The following is an 18,660-nucleotide window of genomic DNA, read 5'->3' as shown; positions in this document are numbered from 1 at the left end:
TTCTATTTTGTTTGTTTATACATTATTTTTCATTTGTGGACTAAAGGCAAGTCTAGTATCGGTTACTCAGTTTCTCAGACAATTATGACAAAATGAAGTGGTTTGAAAATCTGTAGAAATATATGTTATAATATAGTTTATAGTTATATATAATGTGGTTTATTCAATGTATACACGCTCTGTTGACGAAGCACTCCTGCCCTCCACGGGGTACTGATGAAAGTGCAGAACCAAACTGGATACAAAAAAAAAATCCAGCAAATGTTGATTCCTCTACAAATAAAGAAAACATATTTTGGAATTTGTATTGGTCCTGCTTCTCATTTTTACAGAAACTATCAAATTTCTGGATTCCATGGCAGGTCAGTCAGAGCTCTGTCACATGTTACATTTTTTAAAGATAATGTTTAAGTCATTTAAATAATTAAAAAAAATAAACACACTATACTCATAAATCGCATATAAATCCGTAAAACTTATAATGTATGATTCAAAAGACGGGAGAAGTTACATCATCATAAGTTCCGGTTGTCAGTGCGACAGTGTGGGAGGTCAGGTGCTTTACACCAATCGACGCTTCAAGTTCGAAAATACTAGACGCTGATTGGCTGATATTTACGGGCGAATCTGGGAATATAAGGGGGATCTTCCTTCTGCGATTGTGCTGTCATTTCCAGTTGACATAATTCTAGTCTTTAGTAGTTCAACGCGGATCAATGGAGAAGCCCGTTGAAGGGGATCGGAGTGACATGTTTTCTGACTTCGCCACGCCATTCAAGTCGTTCGCAACCGACGCTATCCATGTCGGCCAGGAACCGGAGCAATGGAAATCCATGGCTGTGGTCCCGATGATATCACTTTCGACCACGTTCAAACAGACCAAGCCCGGAAAGCACGCTGTGAGCACCAACTTACCCATATTTTGTGAATTACAACGAGGTTACTACTAATTGTTGTAAATACCATATTGCAATGTTCCTATTTTTCTAATTGTACCATCTTATCTTGTGGGAATTAATGAAATGAATAACAGAAGACTAAATTCTGGGTTCTTTCTCACATGCGTAACATACAGAGTAATGCAATGTGTACAGTTGTATTCTCTCCCATCTCCCTTACTTTGTGTGTCGTTTTGGCCACCAAATGAGTTGATGGAAACATTTTCGACTGGAACCGAAACTTTGAAGTTCCGCATTTGATCTCACTTTGACTGGTTTACTGACCTTTGACATTTTTATGTTTATTCTGGTATGCTTGACCCCACAAGCGTGCCCCTGTTTACAAGAGGTTTACATCCTATAGACATAGTCAGAATGACTATTATACAGCCTGTGACATCATGGCTAAACTCTTTTGGCTGTTGGGTCTTTTTGCATGAATATAACTAAACTTTCTCTGCTTTTGACATATGGTACGTTCACAGGAATGTTTACTTTTTGCATCAAGGCAGTCCATGCTCCCTTTCCAGCAAACATTAACTGCTCAGACTTGCATCCACATGTGTAATGTTCTTCTGTTTTCACTTAAAGGAATTTTTTTTTCAAATAAGTTACCCAACTGTGAGTGGTTAAATGGTTAGCGCATTGTCCCCACAGCTTAGGGGTCCTGGGTTCGAATCCAGGTCGGTCCACCTGTGTGGAGTTTGCATCTTCTTCCCGGGCGTGCGTGCGTTTTCTCTGGGTATTTCGGTGTCCTTCCACATTCCAACAGCCTGTACGGTAGACTGATTGGACACCCTAGTGAGGATAAAGCGGTTCAGAAAATGAATGAATGAAAATTAAAGTGTCAAAATATCTACATTTCTATCAAGATCAATGGACCAAAAAAAAACATCAATTCATTATCTGTACCACTCATCTTCTTGCAGGGGGTGCTAAATACCTTCTGACTGTGGGCAGCCAATTGCAGAACACAAATAGACATACAGCTGTCTATGATCCCTGTCGCTCCTTTGGGCAGTTTAAAGTGTTCCCAGACATGCAGTTATTTGATGAGGACATCATTAAATAAAAGAAAAAAATATGTGCCTCAAACATTGCAAGATGTTTGTTTTTCATTGTCAACAAAGATGTTTTTGTACTATGAAAAATGTTGCGTGTTTTTGATTAGTGGTAATAGTGCAGCATGGTTCTACTTAAGAGAAAATCCACTGCCACGATCTAATACAGCAAGTTATGTAGTAATATCAATGGTGTTAATAGTGAATTTAAAGGGATTGTTTGTTTAAAAACTATTGAGCAGATTGGAACGGAAGAAACTACCTTATCCGCTAAAAAAAACGAGTTCTAATGCTTTATTTGAACCTGCTTTAAAACTGTATTTTAAATGGTTTATGTATCTATTTATTTCTATGCAGGGCTATGAATACAGCCGAAGCGGGAACCCCACTAGAGAATGCCTTGAGAAGGCCGTAGCAGCGCTGGATGGTGCAAAGTACAGTAAGTGTTACAATTTGTGCAACATGTGGACTGTATTCAAGTAACTTTTTAAGATTTGATTTGCATTATTTTATTTTGTTTCAGGTCTTGCTGTGGCTTCGGGGCTGTCTGCCACATTGACCATCACGCACATGTTTAAAGCCGGTGATGAAATTGTCTGCATGGATGATGTGTATGGAGGTGAATACTCGCTCACAGAATACTCTTCTTCATTTTTTTATGAGGTTGCTTACCTTTTATGAATTTGCAAGGTACAAACCGCTACTTCAATAAAGTGGCGGCTGAATTTGGGCTAAAGATCACCCTGGTTGATTGTACCAAACTAGAGTTAGTCCAAGCAGCTCTAAGGCCCAAGACTAAAGTAAGTACTATTTCAGCACTTCTCACATCAAGCTATCTCTCTCTAAAAGTTTTAGTTTGTTTATACAACTACATAATTTAACAAGCTGTCATTTTGTTGAACACAAGAATGTTACCCGACTCAAAGTCACAAAGAAAATATTTGCGGTTTTGTCATCGGTTACACTTTCGCTATTCGTAACATCATATTAATAATTATGAACTGGTTTTGCAGAATGCATCAACCACATAATCATGTTGTCATTATTGCCTGTGCAGATGGTTTGGATTGAGACACCGACTAACCCTACCATGAAGGTTGTGGACATTAGGGCCTGTTCCGACATGGTGCACGATTACAATAAGGACATTGTGGTTGTGGTGGACAATACATTCATGTCTGCCTACTTTCAGGTATGACGCACACATGCAGTTGACTAAGTTCATGTTTGGAGTCAATTTGCAAAAGAGTAGATGATTTATTTGTTGCTTTGTGTCATCAGCGTCCTTTGGCATTGGGAGCTGATATTTGCATGTACTCAGCCACCAAATATATGAATGGTAAGTGATGTTTGTCTACTACTACTTACTATTTACTCTAATAAATGGCATTGGTCATTTTTGAAATGAATGGAAGATTTGGTGCTGGTGTCTGCCATTCAAATGAAGGTCCTAACTTAGAAATAAGGTGAATTCGATTTGTTAATTGTTAAATTGTAAACTTCAAGACCTACTGTTTTACAGAAACACTACTGTTGTAAACCTTTGACCAAACAGGGCGTTTAAAATGTCTTTAGTATTATATAATAGCAAAAATGTTATTCACCCTTCATGCATCCATTATTGTCACATATTTGCCAAAGGTCTTGAATATTATTTAAACTAATCCACCTATTGTTTGTTTTTAAATTCATTTCTATATTATAATTGGCAGGTCATAGTGATGTCGTTATGGGGCTGATGTCAGTCAACAATGAAAAGCTGTATGACCGACTTAAGTTTCTACAGAATGGTGAGTGACAATAACATTTTCAAAAGTGACATCCCCAATAACTAAAACTGTTTTTATTTGGAGAGGGTACATGTCGTGTGGGCATTTTATGACTTTTCTTTGAAGTTTACGATCCCGAAATATCTAGCAAACATCAACACACACATAACATGATCTAGTGAAACATTTGTGAAAACTGTCCTATTTTTTTTTTCCACCGCAAAAGTCAGGGTTCAAAATTTCCAAAAGTAAAGCCAGGATAGTGCTTTACAAAATAAAAACATGGTATTCATTTACTTTAGTATTTGATGCTCTGTAGCCATTTTGAGTGTGGCTGTGTGGTGAGAACACAATAGGAAACATCTGTCAGACAACAATAACAAAGGCAGTGAAATGATGAGGAAAAAAATATTGTGCAACACACAACAGGCTTTGTCAATTGGTTTTGTAAAAGTTTGTCTCTGCTTGTCTTTTCATTACAGCTCTCGGTTGTGTACCATCACCTTTTGACTGCTACATGGTCAACCGTGGACTGAAGACATTGCATCTACGCATGGAATGCCACTTTAAGAACGCCTTGGCAGCGGCCAAGTTTTTAGAAGCAGATTCTAGAGTGGAGCGTGTTATCTACCCAGGTCGAGTAAAAAACTGCAATGCCCAGTCCAATGCAATTTTTTTTTGTGATTTTTCGCAAATTTTTAAGTGTTCATTTGCATTTTCCTGGTCAAATTGGGAGAAATGAAAGGTGATGATTCCTGCAGATGCAACAAAATCAAAAATACAAAATTGGCCATACATACATGTGTGGAAAATTAACCCGTTGTACACTTAATTGACTGCCCATCATCTTTTGCTACAGGTCTACCCTCTCACCCACAATATGAGGTTGTGAAAAAACAATGCACTGGATGTCCTGGAATGATCACCTTCTACATTAAAGGGAAACTTGAGCATGCCAACACCTTTCTCGAAAATCTCAAAGTAAGTTGTAATATTCTTTCCTCCTTGGCAATCCAGTGTTTCAAAAAACACGTATATTTATCTGCTATGATATTTCAAAGATAATGTTCACTTTACAATACTGATTTTGTACATGTTTGTGTTTTGTGGTCTTTTTAAATGCAGTTGTTTGCTGTGGCTGAAAGTCTCGGTGGTTATGAAAGTTTAGCTGAGCATCCGTAAGTATTAGGCACATCATTTTTTGGCAAATTCTGTTCAAAGCTTAGGCCACTAAAACATACACAGTTGTAACGACAGGCAAATCGCCACGAGAGGGAAGCAGAGATTAATTAAATTCGGTTTCAGGGTGTTTTCAGATACCTATTTTGTTAATTAAAACTATTATTGACATGTAATTGTTGTACTTGATGTATCTACTGACTTAACATGTAATTCACCACAGTTGTCTACCAATCCTGAAAAATTCAATTTTAAATATTATATGCTTAAGTGACTTATCTTTTTTTTCAATGCAGGGCAATTATGACACATGCTTCTGTGCCTGAGGAGGAAAGGAAGGTTCTGGGTATTAGTGACACTCTGATTCGTCTTTCTGTGGGGTTGGAGGATGAGGTGGATATCATTGCAGACCTGGATCAAGCACTTGCTGCTGCTTTTGTAAGTCTAAATTGCACATTCATACATCCACCAATCTCTAGGTTTACCTTGCCTTACCAACCCTTACATTGATTTACTGTTTTACTACAATTTCTCTTCTGACAGCTAGTACAGCACTTTAGAAAAGATGATAAAAATTGCTTATGGTGTATTATTTTATAGTTATGTCACATTTGGCTAATCATGTGTTCGGGAGAATTTTTATGGTCCATTCAAAAATGTGAATATGTCTAGATGTCTTGAATTTTTATCATACACTAAAGAGTGGACATGACAATTGTACAGCATAGTTATACACGCCAAATAGAGAGTATATGACCCGTAGTAAATAAGGTTCTTTATATTTATTTGCTATAAATTGCTGTAAGTTATTTTATTTTTTTATCCCCACAAATCATCTCGATTACTGTGTATTGAAGTACACAGTAATGATTGGGTTATGGGTCCATATATTTTTATTCAGGCTTGTAAGAAATCTGCAAACATGGTGAGAATAAATTAGATTAAAAAGAATGTGATTGTGTTACTATGTTGGGGGCTGTAGTCTATCAATGCAGCCCATAATATTACGGCCCATTATCAACTGTGTGCATTACACTCTTGCATTTGCAGTTTTGTGTATTTCAGCTTTCATCTTAATTTTTGCTGCAGAAAGACATCAAAGTCTTTCCATGGCCAGCAGATGGCTCCTCCACAAGAGTCTTCCCAGAAACCTCTTCTCAAGTTCTGTGCTTGCTTTGATTCCCTCAGCCCCCAAGTCACAAACTTGGCTGTTGGTTTATGACTTGCAGCTTTCAATTTGTGGCGAATGCCATACATAATCTAACTGTGGAGTGTCTGCTGTTTCAGTGAGTGGCTGACACTGTGCTGGTTGACTATTAATCTACATTTCATTCCAAAAAACACAGTGCCCCCCTCCTTAGCTCATCAAGAAAAGCCAGAAAGAAGCAATATAACGATTCAAACTTTTTTGTGCGTGTTTGTGACAAATCCATCCTGGAACATCATCCTATTACCATTATCTTATTAAAATGTCTGCCTGTTTTATTAATGAGTCTTGACTTTAATCCTCCTGTATTATGTTTTATAGAATCCAACGAAGAACTGAAGATACTGCTAACCTGTGGAAGAGCACTTAAAGGTGGGTGCTAAAATGCTTATTGAACTAGGCTTTTGTTATACCCTGTTATTACGCTGAAAACATGGAGAAATAATCACAATTCATTGTTGCTTCCTAAATCCAATGTTACCCATATATTATTATCAACATGTTAGAACAAAAACCCATAGTATACAATTACGCCTATTCAGGTCAAAACAATGTGTTATAAAAGCAATATTATTTATCCGAGTTTACTTGGTTTTGTGTGTGTTGTGGGATGCTTCTTCAGAAGAGCTGAATGATACAATCTTACGCCAGAAAGATTCAATAGTGTGTTGAACACCTTATTCTGCTTCTGCAGACGTATGTATCATTGAATTGCATTTCTTTAATTACTTTTTCTTATTCCGCTCTGAATGTAATATTGACCACAAGTCTAATGCTATCATTACAACAAGAGTAGCACACATCTCCGTCTCTATTGTTAAGCACATCATTGCAAAATCTTTTTTTAAAATTTTATAAAACATGTCCAAAACAAAATCTATATGTACATCTATTTTCAAACTGTGTATGTGCAAGAATGACATGAATTATTTTTGATTTGATGTTATATGAACAAGGAATGAATTGTACAAATTGGGATTTTTTTGTCCTAATACATAATGCATACAATATCATGACATTGGTGTCTTATTTTTATTCGAAAGCCCAACATAGAGAAAGAAAAAGAAAAATCTAAAATAAAGGAAAAATCCAATGCTTTTAGGGGGCTCAACTACAAAGAAGCCGATACATTAGAGAATATTCAGAACCTAAATGAGCTATGTTCATAGGTCATACATTAAAAAAATACTACTTAACAGTAAAATTTGCTCACATAACTATAAAGATGCACATTAGCACCGATACTGCAACAGGTGGTGCCCTTACCGATATTGTAATTAACGGTTAAAGAGACTGATGATCAGCTGCTGTGGCCCTAATATGAGCTACTTTACCGAAAACATGCATCAAGTTATCACTGTGCCTGCAAGGCTAAATTGATGTCGCCCGTGCAACCTAAATTACTCAATATAAGTGAGTCGTCATCTTGATGGTGTTTTGTGTGTGTGTGTGTGTGTGTTAGTTAGACAACTGTATACATGTGCTGACACCAATTTGGAAAAAAATACACCAAAATGTGGAGCCCAAATCTTTATAAGCACCAGCTTTGGAAGCAAGCTTACTGGCCAACTGCTCTAAACACGGCAGGGATGTTTAAAGTGTGTGATAAGTGCTGTAATTAATTAAAAAAAACCTCCCACATATTCAAAACACCTGGAAACTGTCCATTTGGGGTACAGATTTGCATAATTAGTTTGGTGTCAGCACTAACATTCTCTGTGGAAATTCTTACCTTTATGGTATAATTTACTGAGAGCATAAGATGACATAGTAGGTCAACAAAAAACCCTGAAGATTCATATAGGCATATATATATATGAAATTAAATGAACCCTTTTGAAGCATCCAGTGAGTCGGTCTCCATGGTAACTGCTGTAAAACTCTTTACTCTATTGGTTGTCTTGGTGAATATCAGAGGTTTCCTAACTCATTGCCTCTTGTTCAGATGGCACTATTTGTCTTTGGGGGAAAAATCGAGGGGCAACAGCATGATGTGTATGTAATGTGGATTTTATTGTCTTTGTAAAATGACAGTTGGTACACAAGGAATTCATATTACCTGCTTTATCGTCATTTGTGTACCCATCTCGATACACAGCTACTCAAGACACACTATACTACCAGATAACAACATGTCATTTGCTCCCACGGAAAAAAAACAGTAGTAATATAGAGGGGCATTTTTATTATTCCTAATGTCCAAATTATGTTGCCATTGCATGTCATAGGCAGCTTTTTGTGTCCATGATTAAATTAGACATCAAGGTAGACAACTATACAGGGCTTCTAGAAAATGTGAATAATTTCTGGCTGGAGGGCTGTAAAGTTCCACTATCACAAGGTTTTTTTACACACAATTAAATGAGGGAATCCTTTCAAACCATTGTTGATTCTGTTTCTGAGTCATTGTTAACAAATATTAATTGGTTACACATCATTTGTCACTTGGTTAAAGCTGTCTTCGGGAAATGTTTTGATCAAAACAACAGAATAGGCTTCTTAGCAGCTGGTCCACTTGTATTTAAGTGCTCAATACACTGTGCTGACCTCTTGGTTGGATGGGAGGGGGGGGGTGGGTTATTTCGGTAGTGTTTGTGTTTTGGTACAATTTCCTAAACAACATGTAATTACTGTTTCAATAAACAATGATTTTGTTTTTGAAAGAAAGACAAAAAACCTACTAAAATGCTGGCCGCCATAGCAATGAAACTAAAAGGATGAAAAATAACACTTACCATCCACTCGATCACTTCCATAAATGACTTTGGCTTTCTGGTCAACAGCCAGATAAGATTAAAACTGATTTATTTTGTTTCTTTGTTTATTTTACAAAGAAATGGGCTTTGGGGTGTTTCTCAGTAAAGTCCAATTTGTGGATTTTATAGTAAAGTGTCCCTTAAGGAGATAGTCGGTCTTTAAAATAAATGCTCACATTTGAGAAGGAAATCACATTATCAACAAAGTTGATGACTGGAATAATTTCTCCTGAGTATGTGCATGCTCGGAATATGCATATACCTGTTTGTACAGTATATCTGTCTGACCTGCTTGACTCCAATAGCTTTAATAATTATGCATGCGCAAGAGCCATAACTCCAGAAGTGAAAGCTTTCCAACACAAGCCTGGAAAAGAAATAGAACATAATAAACTTTGTATTGATTGCGGAAAAAAACATCAATTTCCCTGCATAAGTAATTGGGGTGACCAAGGTCAATGAGGAATTTGTAAGTTATATATACACTATATTTATTCACCAATATGTTGCAAGGTGCTTATAAATTGTGTTTTGATTTAAGCAAACATAAACACGATCAGAAAACTATAACTGCTAGCACAATGAAATTCAATACAGCATATGAGTCAAATTTTATTGAACAGCCTTTAAAAACATCCCATTTTTCTTTTGTCAGTGAAAAGCACATTTATAGACACATTGCACAAACATTGGAAATTGCCAATAAAACCATTTTGAAGGCCTTGATGATTAAATTAAACTACTGCATTTCAAAGAAACAGACGATGAATGATCATCTCAAAGAAAGGTATAAAGACACGATGAGAACTGAAAGACAATCTGCAAAAAAAATCTTTATGTAAGCTTAATAAATTGCTGTAGAGGAAATAATCATGATTCCCAACATTAGCATTCATCCATTGAAATCATCTCACGACTTTGCTCTTTCTGGGACAGCTTCATTTATCTTTATTAATGGAAGAATAGAATTAGAAACAAACAAAATGATACATAGTCACATTAAATCATCTGGACAGTTAAAAACGAATAAAACAATAAATATAAATAAAACCAATGACAAATGAAAAGCAAAAGTCATAACTTCACACCATTGGGAGCAGGTATAAATATTCTGAAGTAAACAATTGTGGTTTTAGTCCTAATTAACCAGATAACTTGTTCCACTGGTGGAGGAACAATAAAACTAATTCAATGCTGCCTCACCCGGCTTAATTCTTGTTCTTGGAATGTTTGTCATTCCGCTTCCAGACGAACTTTGGGTTTTAGATGCTTTGTAGGAGTCAAATAAACCAAGCATGTCGTATTTTGGGCCAAAGCAATCACATAAATTCTTGACCAGCAGCAGGATTAAATGTAAAGTCACTCCTTTAACTCACAGGAAGCCCAATTTCATGGCTGAGGCACAGTTTCCTTGTATTTATAAGGATGGCAGTTTGGATTAGCTGTGCCTTTCTGGCTGATTTTTTTTTTCTTGAGACCTGTAAAAAATCTATCTGCAATAAATCTATTAAAATAAATGCATTTTCAGTTTCAAGAACTTGGTTGCTGGATTTGTAGCTGTTAGTGATCTCAAATATTTGTAGTCTACAACAACATTATCTAGCAATAGTTTGATGTTACACTGCTACAATGCTTTTCCGAGGTGTGCTATTGGGTCTTTACAGTAAATAAAGCGAATCAATTACTGAGCTTGGGAAAACAGTCCATAAACAGGCCCAACATAGTCAGCCTTTTCTCATAAAGGGAAGAAACTCTTCACTTAAACTGTGTTTTTTATAACATCCTAAATACAAGTGCACTGCTTCCATCTAGTGTCTTTTATAACTTGCATGTTATCCAGTGACGGTCGATACATTTCCGTGTCTGATCTAACACTTGGTTAGAATTTCTTGAGGTGACACATTATAACATGGGAGTGAGCCAAGCAGAAAATTGCATCTTGTTCCTCATTATTGTAGGTCCATCCATGCATTTTATTTCAGATCATCAATACACCATATGCTTACAGTGGCTCCCAGAAACAATTGATCATGATGTGTCAATTTAGGCAAAAAAATAAAGTGACATGGGAAGTTATCATGGAAGAGATGGTTGTCTTAACATACTAAGCCGGAGGGGGTGTTATCCCAGCTTGTGATTCTGTGGATGGCAGTTACTGCATTAATGATTCAACATTGTGTTGTCGACTTCTCCAATTGGACAACACTCCAAATTTTTGAGTTTGAAATTATCATTTTTATGATTATGGAACCAGCATTTCTTGACCATATTATAAAATACCCATATTAATAGCAGGCTGGAAAGAAAGCAGCATTCACTTTGGTCTTGTCACCAGTCAATCTTTGCTGAGCTAGAGAATGATACTGAGTATATAAGTTTAGTATAAGAAGTCTAATTAACCAGTACAATCCCAAGTGTTCACGTCACAACTGTGTGGTAAATTTACCCACGATTCTTCATAGCAATTTACACCCCATGTGCACTTGTTCAGGCATGTCAATATACATTGTTACTTTTTTCAGCACCAAGGATAGCACCCGGGAATTTAGATAGTCATTTGACAATCTTAGCATGCTGCAATGTCTTCTGGGTGTTATGTTGTATATAAAACCTGGGATCAATCCTTTGTTTTGTTTATATTATCACATTCAAATTGTTATATAAGGGATTGGTACACATAAAAAATGCCTTCAAACAACATTTCAGTCCCTTGGAAGTATGTATTCATGAAAAATATTCTGATCTGATGAAACCTCTATTGGCTACATGACTTCAACATAATAATAAGTTGGGAATATTTTATCAAAGATAATGACTGGGGTTCCATTATCTACAAAACCCTTTTTCAAAGGGCTAAGTCATGAGTGGTGCCGATTAGAAGATTAAGCAGTGTAATTGGCTAAAATAACACCCACACACACCAACTAAATGTAGCTTCAAGGCTGACCAATTCCTTAATCAAGTGATGAACTTGGCTTTAAATCTGTATAATTACAACAGTTATCCTGCAGTGAGCACAGGAAGATACTACATTTATCTTCTGCCATTTTTCCATTGCTGCTCTTAGCCAGTCATCTACTTGTAGATGAGGAAATGTGGATTTATAAGTCGCGAGAGAGAAAGTATATTGCAAGTTCTATACGACATCTGCGTCAGCAAATGTAACACAAGATCAATAAAATTAGACAAACTTGCTGCCACAGACATCTTAAGCCAATATGTCAAATTTTAGATTTGCTTGCAAAATGAAGTGTCTGTTGGATTCCTATATGAAATATAATATGTAAGAACAATTTAGATGACATAAGCAGTTACTGAGTACTTGAATATTCTTTACACTGATTACTATATTATTTGTAATAGTGATTTTGTTTGTGAATGACTACTTTTACTTGTCAATGGGTAACATTATTTTAAAGTAATGCTACTCTTGAATGAAATTTTTGTTTACCCTACCTCCCTCTTTGTGTGATTTTTTGTGGGTCTGTTTTACGGCTGACAGATGATTGGCTTATGTTCCACCTGGCCTTTCACTTGAAGTCAACTGGCTTCTGCTCCACCTCACCCGTGACATTAATGAAAGCAAGCTGCATAAATATGACTAGATTGAAATCAAAACATGACCTTGCATCACTGTGAGTGGAATAATCAACTGTGCGAGAACAAGCAGCTGTCCAAACTGTGTATTTGGCCCGAAGACAAAACAATTCAAATCAAGTGTCTTCCTCTTCTTCTGGAATCAATCTGAAAATCATGGTCTTTGATATTTGTCTTCATGGAGCCAATTTCCACCCGTGAAGGAGGCCCAGAGGTCCTTGACGGCATTGCACCTTAAAGCAACTCGGAAGACAGTACAGTTCCGAAATGGGTCTATAATAACGGTTTCTCTGATACAATTTGTAGCGAAGCAGTACAACCGCTCTGATTTAGCCTCTTTGGAAGCTGCTGCTCAGATTACTTTTCACCAAAGACACTCAAACATATTTAGCAGGGAGGTGAAAACCGTCACTTTAAGAGACAGACAGTCAAATTCTGACTATAAGAAAGTCACATGGCGGAAAATGAACAAATCTTTGGAAATCCTTGGGATGCCAATTCAACAAGTCCTCAATGATTGATGATAAAATTCTGGTTTAAAAGCCACCCAAGTTTAAATTAAAATGAACCCTATATGGGTCAATCAACTCAATATACACACATGCTACTTAAATGGAAATGTATGTGGTAAATCAGGGGATGAGATACGGTATCTGTTTTTCTTTTGTAGCTTACTGTAACCGTCTGTTACTTGTCTCGGGGACATGCATATCGATGGCTTTATAAACATGACTACGGAGCCAGTGGTTAAATATTCAAGTTCCTCCAGGCTAATTTGTTTAAACAAGTGCATGAACTTCTCGGCAGGGCAGCAGGCCCATCTGTCCTGCAGACAGGTAACGTCTGGGGGAAAAGAACTAATCACCACAACATTTACAGTGCTTACACAGTCACCCTGATTATGATTCTGCACAGCTTGACTGCTAAAGTGTAGTTAGTGCCAACTGAAGCTAAAATACACACACATAGGCAACAGGTTCATTTAAATACCAAATTGGACAGCTACTACATGCAGTTGAATTTCCAAAAGTTAAATATATTGAAAATGTATATTATATTTGTGTCAGTAGTTTTCAGGAAGTAAAATCCATACATTTATTTGGAAATAATTGTGAAAGAGAACATTTTAAAGGCTTTCCCTCTTGAAATTAAGATTATTATGTTTGACAGATTATAAAATTTTAAGTATTCCTGGAAATACATTCAAGAAAACAGCAAAGGACGATGTTAATTGTGCTTAATCTTGAATAATTCTATTTAAAAGTGATATTGTCTGCATGATAATGTAGTCTTGGGCACCTTTCAAAAGTGGAGGGACCACAAAAAGGTCATTTGAATGGAGCTAATTGCTTTCTAAAGCTTACTTACAAAATAATTGGAAGGGATATGTTGGATATAAAAAAAGTGCATAAGCTACTTTGAGAATGGCAGCAGGGAAAAAATTGTCAGGATTCAAAAGTTCACTCGGAAAAATAAATATATGTTGTAAATGTCACATCACTGTCTTATTTTTTTAGCTAAAAAATTAATGTATGTATCCAAATATTCTGAAATGCACTACTATTTGGACAATGGCTGTGAATGTCTATGATTTAGCTACTCACCAACTGATTAAACTTTAATTTTAATTAAAAAATTGATGAGGATCTTTGGGAGATTGACATATGGTTCTTTGCCAAGCTTTCTCTCCAGCCATCTTCACTTGCTGTTTACGTATCGTTCTCGCCCCTTTTCACGCCCTGCATTTAATCCAAACACCCGTATTTCTGCACATGTTCTTGTCCCACTAGACATTCTGAGAGGGTCTTTGAGCACAGCCACAACGCCAGCAATTTGAGAGGCTCCAATCCATAGGATCCGCAAATCAAATCATGCATTCCTTTTTTCCCCATCAGCTCCAGAAGGCACGAGCAAACTCAAGCAATTAGCGTCCATTTATTGTAGAATTGGCTGATTGGAATTCAGTTCAGGCTCGGGTCAGGAGCATGAGACCTTTTATTCAGGCACTGTAAGCTAAATAGAGACGCTGATGCTAAGAAGGCTCAAGACCCGTGACTGTGTAATGAGACAGGGAAATACATTATTTTGACTTGGTAGAAGGAAAAAAAACTTCCGCTTTTGTCAACTACAGCAAAAAAAAAATGCTAAAATGACCAAATAAATGCAGTGTAAAATGTATAATTATAAAGCTGATTATTTATTCACTCTCCCCCTTTGTATATACTGTCTACATCCGCCTGGTATTGATTTTGGGGTGAGGCTACAGTGACACAATGAGATTTGATGAAATTGCTGTAACAGTGGCCTGCTCGCGTCTTATTCTAATTGGTTTATGATTTATGGAATCCGGTGACTCAATAACGCCTCATAATGGAAAAGCCAGGTCTCACGTCAACACCGCGGTCAACTTTAATGTGCTAGAGCATTTTTATTTTTTTGCAAGTGGAGTGCACAAGTACGGAGCTTTATGGATTTATTTTGACCACTTGTCCATTAAATCCCAATTTAAAAACTGCCTTGTGCTGCTGTTGTTTTTTTTTTTTTTGGCAGGCATCATTTGGTTTTGCTCAAGGTCACTGAGTGTCGTCAAGGCAAATGGCGTTGCTATGCAAGGTTCAAGTCCAACAAAGTGCAAACACTGTCAATTTACACTCCAATTAAGACGGCTATGGGTGAGCAATTATAACGATGATTCTGATTTTACTGCATTAAATAGAAACGTGTTTGATTGTAACCTAGCTCCATAAATAAAAAAATATCCTTGTATGCAAACAATTTTGCATTTAGAGTTCTTCTGGGGGGGGAAAACAAGGTAAATTACAGACTGGATTCTGTTATTTGGAGCAGAAAATGCTCCTGGACGGTTACCGTAGAAACGGTAGTTCAGCAAAATTAGCCAAAGTGACTGAAGCTGCAGTTGAACCCGGCTGATTGCGATTCATGACTTCTTGCTCTGTGTGTCTATTAGATGCAACTTGTCAATCGGATACTTCCAGGCATGCAGCCTATCTTTTTTTTTTCCTGATTCAAGGAAAAGGGCCAGGATTTATAAACACACACAGACGAGGCTGTAAACTTGTTTAACGACTTTATTGAGCCATCTGTTCAGACAAATCAAAATTCTTCCGGGACTGAGTGTTAGACGTTTGACATATGTTTTTGGCTCATTTACACAAATTGTGAGTGAATGGCAAGAGTTTCAAGTAAAAAGATTAGTCACATTTCAATACTTAAATATTTTTACCTGTTGTTCATTTAAAAACAAACATCCATGATGTATTTATAGTAGTACTAGTGATATTATATCACTGTGGTTTAGTGATAGATAAGCACTTCTGCTTTTATAGTTAGTTGTTTTTGAAAAACAAACATCCATGATGTATTTATAGTAGTAGGAATATTATATCACTGTGGTTTAGTGATAGATAAGCACTTCTGCTTTTATAGTTTGTAGTTTTTGTTTGAATGGGCACAGGTGAGGACAAAGAACAAAAACATCTGGCAAAAAAGTGGTCATCAATGATGACTCAACTATACATAATGCACCACAATCCTTACAATAACCATTATCATAACTGTTAGCATTAAAATGTATTCTCTTCTACTCCCAAGGTAAATTGCAAATAACATTTTTTTTGTTTAGATCTCAACTAATATATTCAATCGGTGTCGACTCAACAAGACTGAGCTGTAGAGCTGTTTTCTGCGGTATGTCACTTCCTGTTTTCCATCACAAATATCAGATAAGGTTTTTACAATTGAATTTCGAAGCACTGTTCCTTCACAATATTCTTTGCCACTGTGCACGTGTTCTCGGGAAAATATTGCATTTTTCTTGACGGAATTGATCGTCGTTTAAGTTTTCTGTTATGAGAAAAAAGAAGTATTTCATGCAAGGGACATTGTTGCGTGAAGATTTTGCAGGGGGGATAAAAAGCTTTATTATTGTCAACCATTTTTACATTTGGGCTTGGTTATGTAACAGCGGGTGAGACTCATTTTCAAAGAAATTACAGATAGAAGAAAACACATTAGATTCCAAGTATAAGTCTATATACAAGGAAACAAATAGATAGAATACAGTGCCATCCTAAGATGTTCTCCACTAACCCCCCGCTTTTGTCAACTCATCTTTGGCTAAGCGCCATGAAATAAGAAAAATAAAAAGATTGACACAATCATAATTCACTTAAATGTCTCTCCTGTGAAGGAACTACCCGGAGGCTACTTTAACTGTCAGTACACACCATTGCTGCACTATGATAGAATTATATTTATTTTTCTGTGTTTGACAGCTTCCAAACACAAAGTGTGAAGTAGGTGGTTGCTTGTGGATTGGAGTAAAAAAAAAAAAAATCTAAACTTGAGTGGCAACTAATTCATGATGAGCCAGCCTGTCAGATGGTTAGTGTAATGAAATTAAAAAAAGGGTAGTTATAATTCTAAGAACTGGTCTTACATTTCAATTCGAAAGAAAGTTGCAAATTAGAAATCTGTAATTTCATTTTTATTCTTCTCACGATCTTTTCAAAGAAAGTTATGGCACATCCAGACAAATTTAAAGAGCAGATGGGGATATTGTCCAAGCTAAGATGGCATCATGCCATCTTGTTTTTAATCATCCTTACAGAAAAAAATGCTTTCTCATCCTTCGACTAAAAAACATCCAGCTCACGCCATTCATACTAATTGTCCAGGAAATTGCCACAATGGAGCATTCAACCTGTTTGGAATCAGGATGAACCTGCCAAGATGATGTGCTTTTTGGCCTTTCAATCCAGATTGGGCTATAAAACAGGCAACAAAATAGCACATTACATTGAATTTTTCATTCGATAGCTCCTCCTCCACATCCACAAAAAGACAACACTTAGCTTTGGCTTTAGTGCTCGATACTTATCTTGAATAGATTGTAACTTTTTGAAGGTGGCACTTATGAGAACTCAGCTCTATATCATTATTAAACGGTAAGCCATTGTAGTTGGACCCCAACACAGATTCAAAAGCAGTACATCATATTCACAATAATGTTTATTGGACAAAGGGAGCATGCCAGAAAACACAAGACAAGGTAGAACAAACAAAAAAAAAACAGCATGGCTGAATCGGCCAGTATACTAAGGAAAAGGCACAATGGGCTAGAAAATGCCAATGAACAAAGACTGTGTGGTACTTTGTTGACGTGAATATTGAGTACACCCCCTTGTATTGGGTCTCATTCTGTGTAGTAGTGATTTGTGCACGTCATGTTCTTATGTGGTCTTTTAAATATGATTGATTAACTTTAGCAGTCAGTCAAGTGTTCACTAAACAAACAAGTAAGTCATCAATCTGGGCATTTTTCATTCTTGAGAGGTCATTAATATTACATTTTGTTTTTCTCGGAAGCTCAATGATGTGTTTTATGAAAAAGGAAAGATCCAGTTTGTTTAGTGAGCTGGCACAGGGAGAAATTATGTGTGATTTAACATCATTTTTCCCTTTTTTATACCAAGTTGACTCATTTCCGCTCTTCTTAAGCCTGTTGTATATCGTAATAATCATGTTTAGAAAACACAAAATAAGCTTTTGGTCAAAGTACATGTTGGCATAAAAGTGCCAAACAAAGGAAGTTGATTTGGCAGTGTGCACAAATGATTAACATAACGAATTAATGATTTATGCAGCTTCCAAACATTAATCTGTTTAAAAATGGTTGCACATTTTGGCTTGTCCTGTCAGGCATTAAACACAGCCAAGAACTTGGATGATTTGTTTGTCCGTTTTTACATCAGTTTCTCGGTCGAGAATAAATGTGGAGATGTTTAATCGAAGGTTGTAACTCCTCTTTTCAGAGTGCACGGTTTCCAGTAAAAGGGATGCATTTATTTGTCATAAATGCATGACACACTAACTAATTCAGATGATAGCATTGGCCATGTGAAGAAATAGGATAGACATCAAATTTATTAGTTGTTAAATTCATTTATGCAATGCGAAAAATGCCAAATCATGCAGAACGAGATTTTTTTTGGAGACTTTGTGTAAAGCTATTCACGAACAGAATCGAAACAAGGTTAAAGACTCACATGGGAGTTGGCAACAGACGTGATGATTTACATCTCTCCTAAAGCCCTCAATGTCATAGCTTGTCCTCACCAAAGTAAAAAGATC

General features: G+C 36.5%; 1 protein-coding gene across 5 annotated transcripts; it reads left to right on the top strand.

Annotated features, from left to right (window-relative positions):
* The first annotated feature begins 596 nt into the window (after window positions 1-596).
* Window positions 597-16,870, top strand: LOC144196707 (cystathionine gamma-lyase-like). 5 transcript variants are annotated; one of them, XM_077717114.1, is made up of 15 exons: window positions 597-899; window positions 2,357-2,438; window positions 2,523-2,618; window positions 2,690-2,799; window positions 3,057-3,191; window positions 3,281-3,338; window positions 3,712-3,789; window positions 4,251-4,403; window positions 4,628-4,749; window positions 4,894-4,946; window positions 5,244-5,398; window positions 6,025-6,108; window positions 6,476-6,526; window positions 15,058-15,179; window positions 16,151-16,870. In XM_077717114.1, exons 1-15 carry the CDS (start codon window positions 717-719, stop codon window positions 16,199-16,201), a joined length of 1,533 nt encoding a protein of 510 aa, XP_077573240.1. In that variant the 5' UTR covers window positions 597-716; the 3' UTR covers window positions 16,202-16,870. The 5 variants fall into 5 exon arrangements, with proteins under 5 accessions (XP_077573240.1, XP_077573237.1, XP_077573238.1 ...); XM_077717111.1 differs by lacking the exons at window positions 6,025-6,108; window positions 15,058-15,179 and having other exon boundaries at window positions 605-899; window positions 5,244-5,385; window positions 16,151-16,169; XM_077717112.1 differs by lacking the exons at window positions 6,025-6,108; window positions 16,151-16,870 and having other exon boundaries at window positions 605-899; window positions 5,244-5,385; window positions 15,058-15,130.
* The last annotated feature ends 1,790 nt before the right edge of the window (window positions 16,871-18,660 follow it).

The sequence above is a fragment of the Stigmatopora nigra genome, chromosome 5 (genome assembly GCF_051989575.1).
Source record: "Stigmatopora nigra isolate UIUO_SnigA chromosome 5, RoL_Snig_1.1, whole genome shotgun sequence".
NCBI classification, from domain to species: Eukaryota; Metazoa; Chordata; class Actinopteri; order Syngnathiformes; family Syngnathidae; genus Stigmatopora; species Stigmatopora nigra.
The sequence above is the reverse complement of the archived record's forward strand: the minus strand, read 5'-3'. Positions and strand labels throughout refer to the sequence as shown.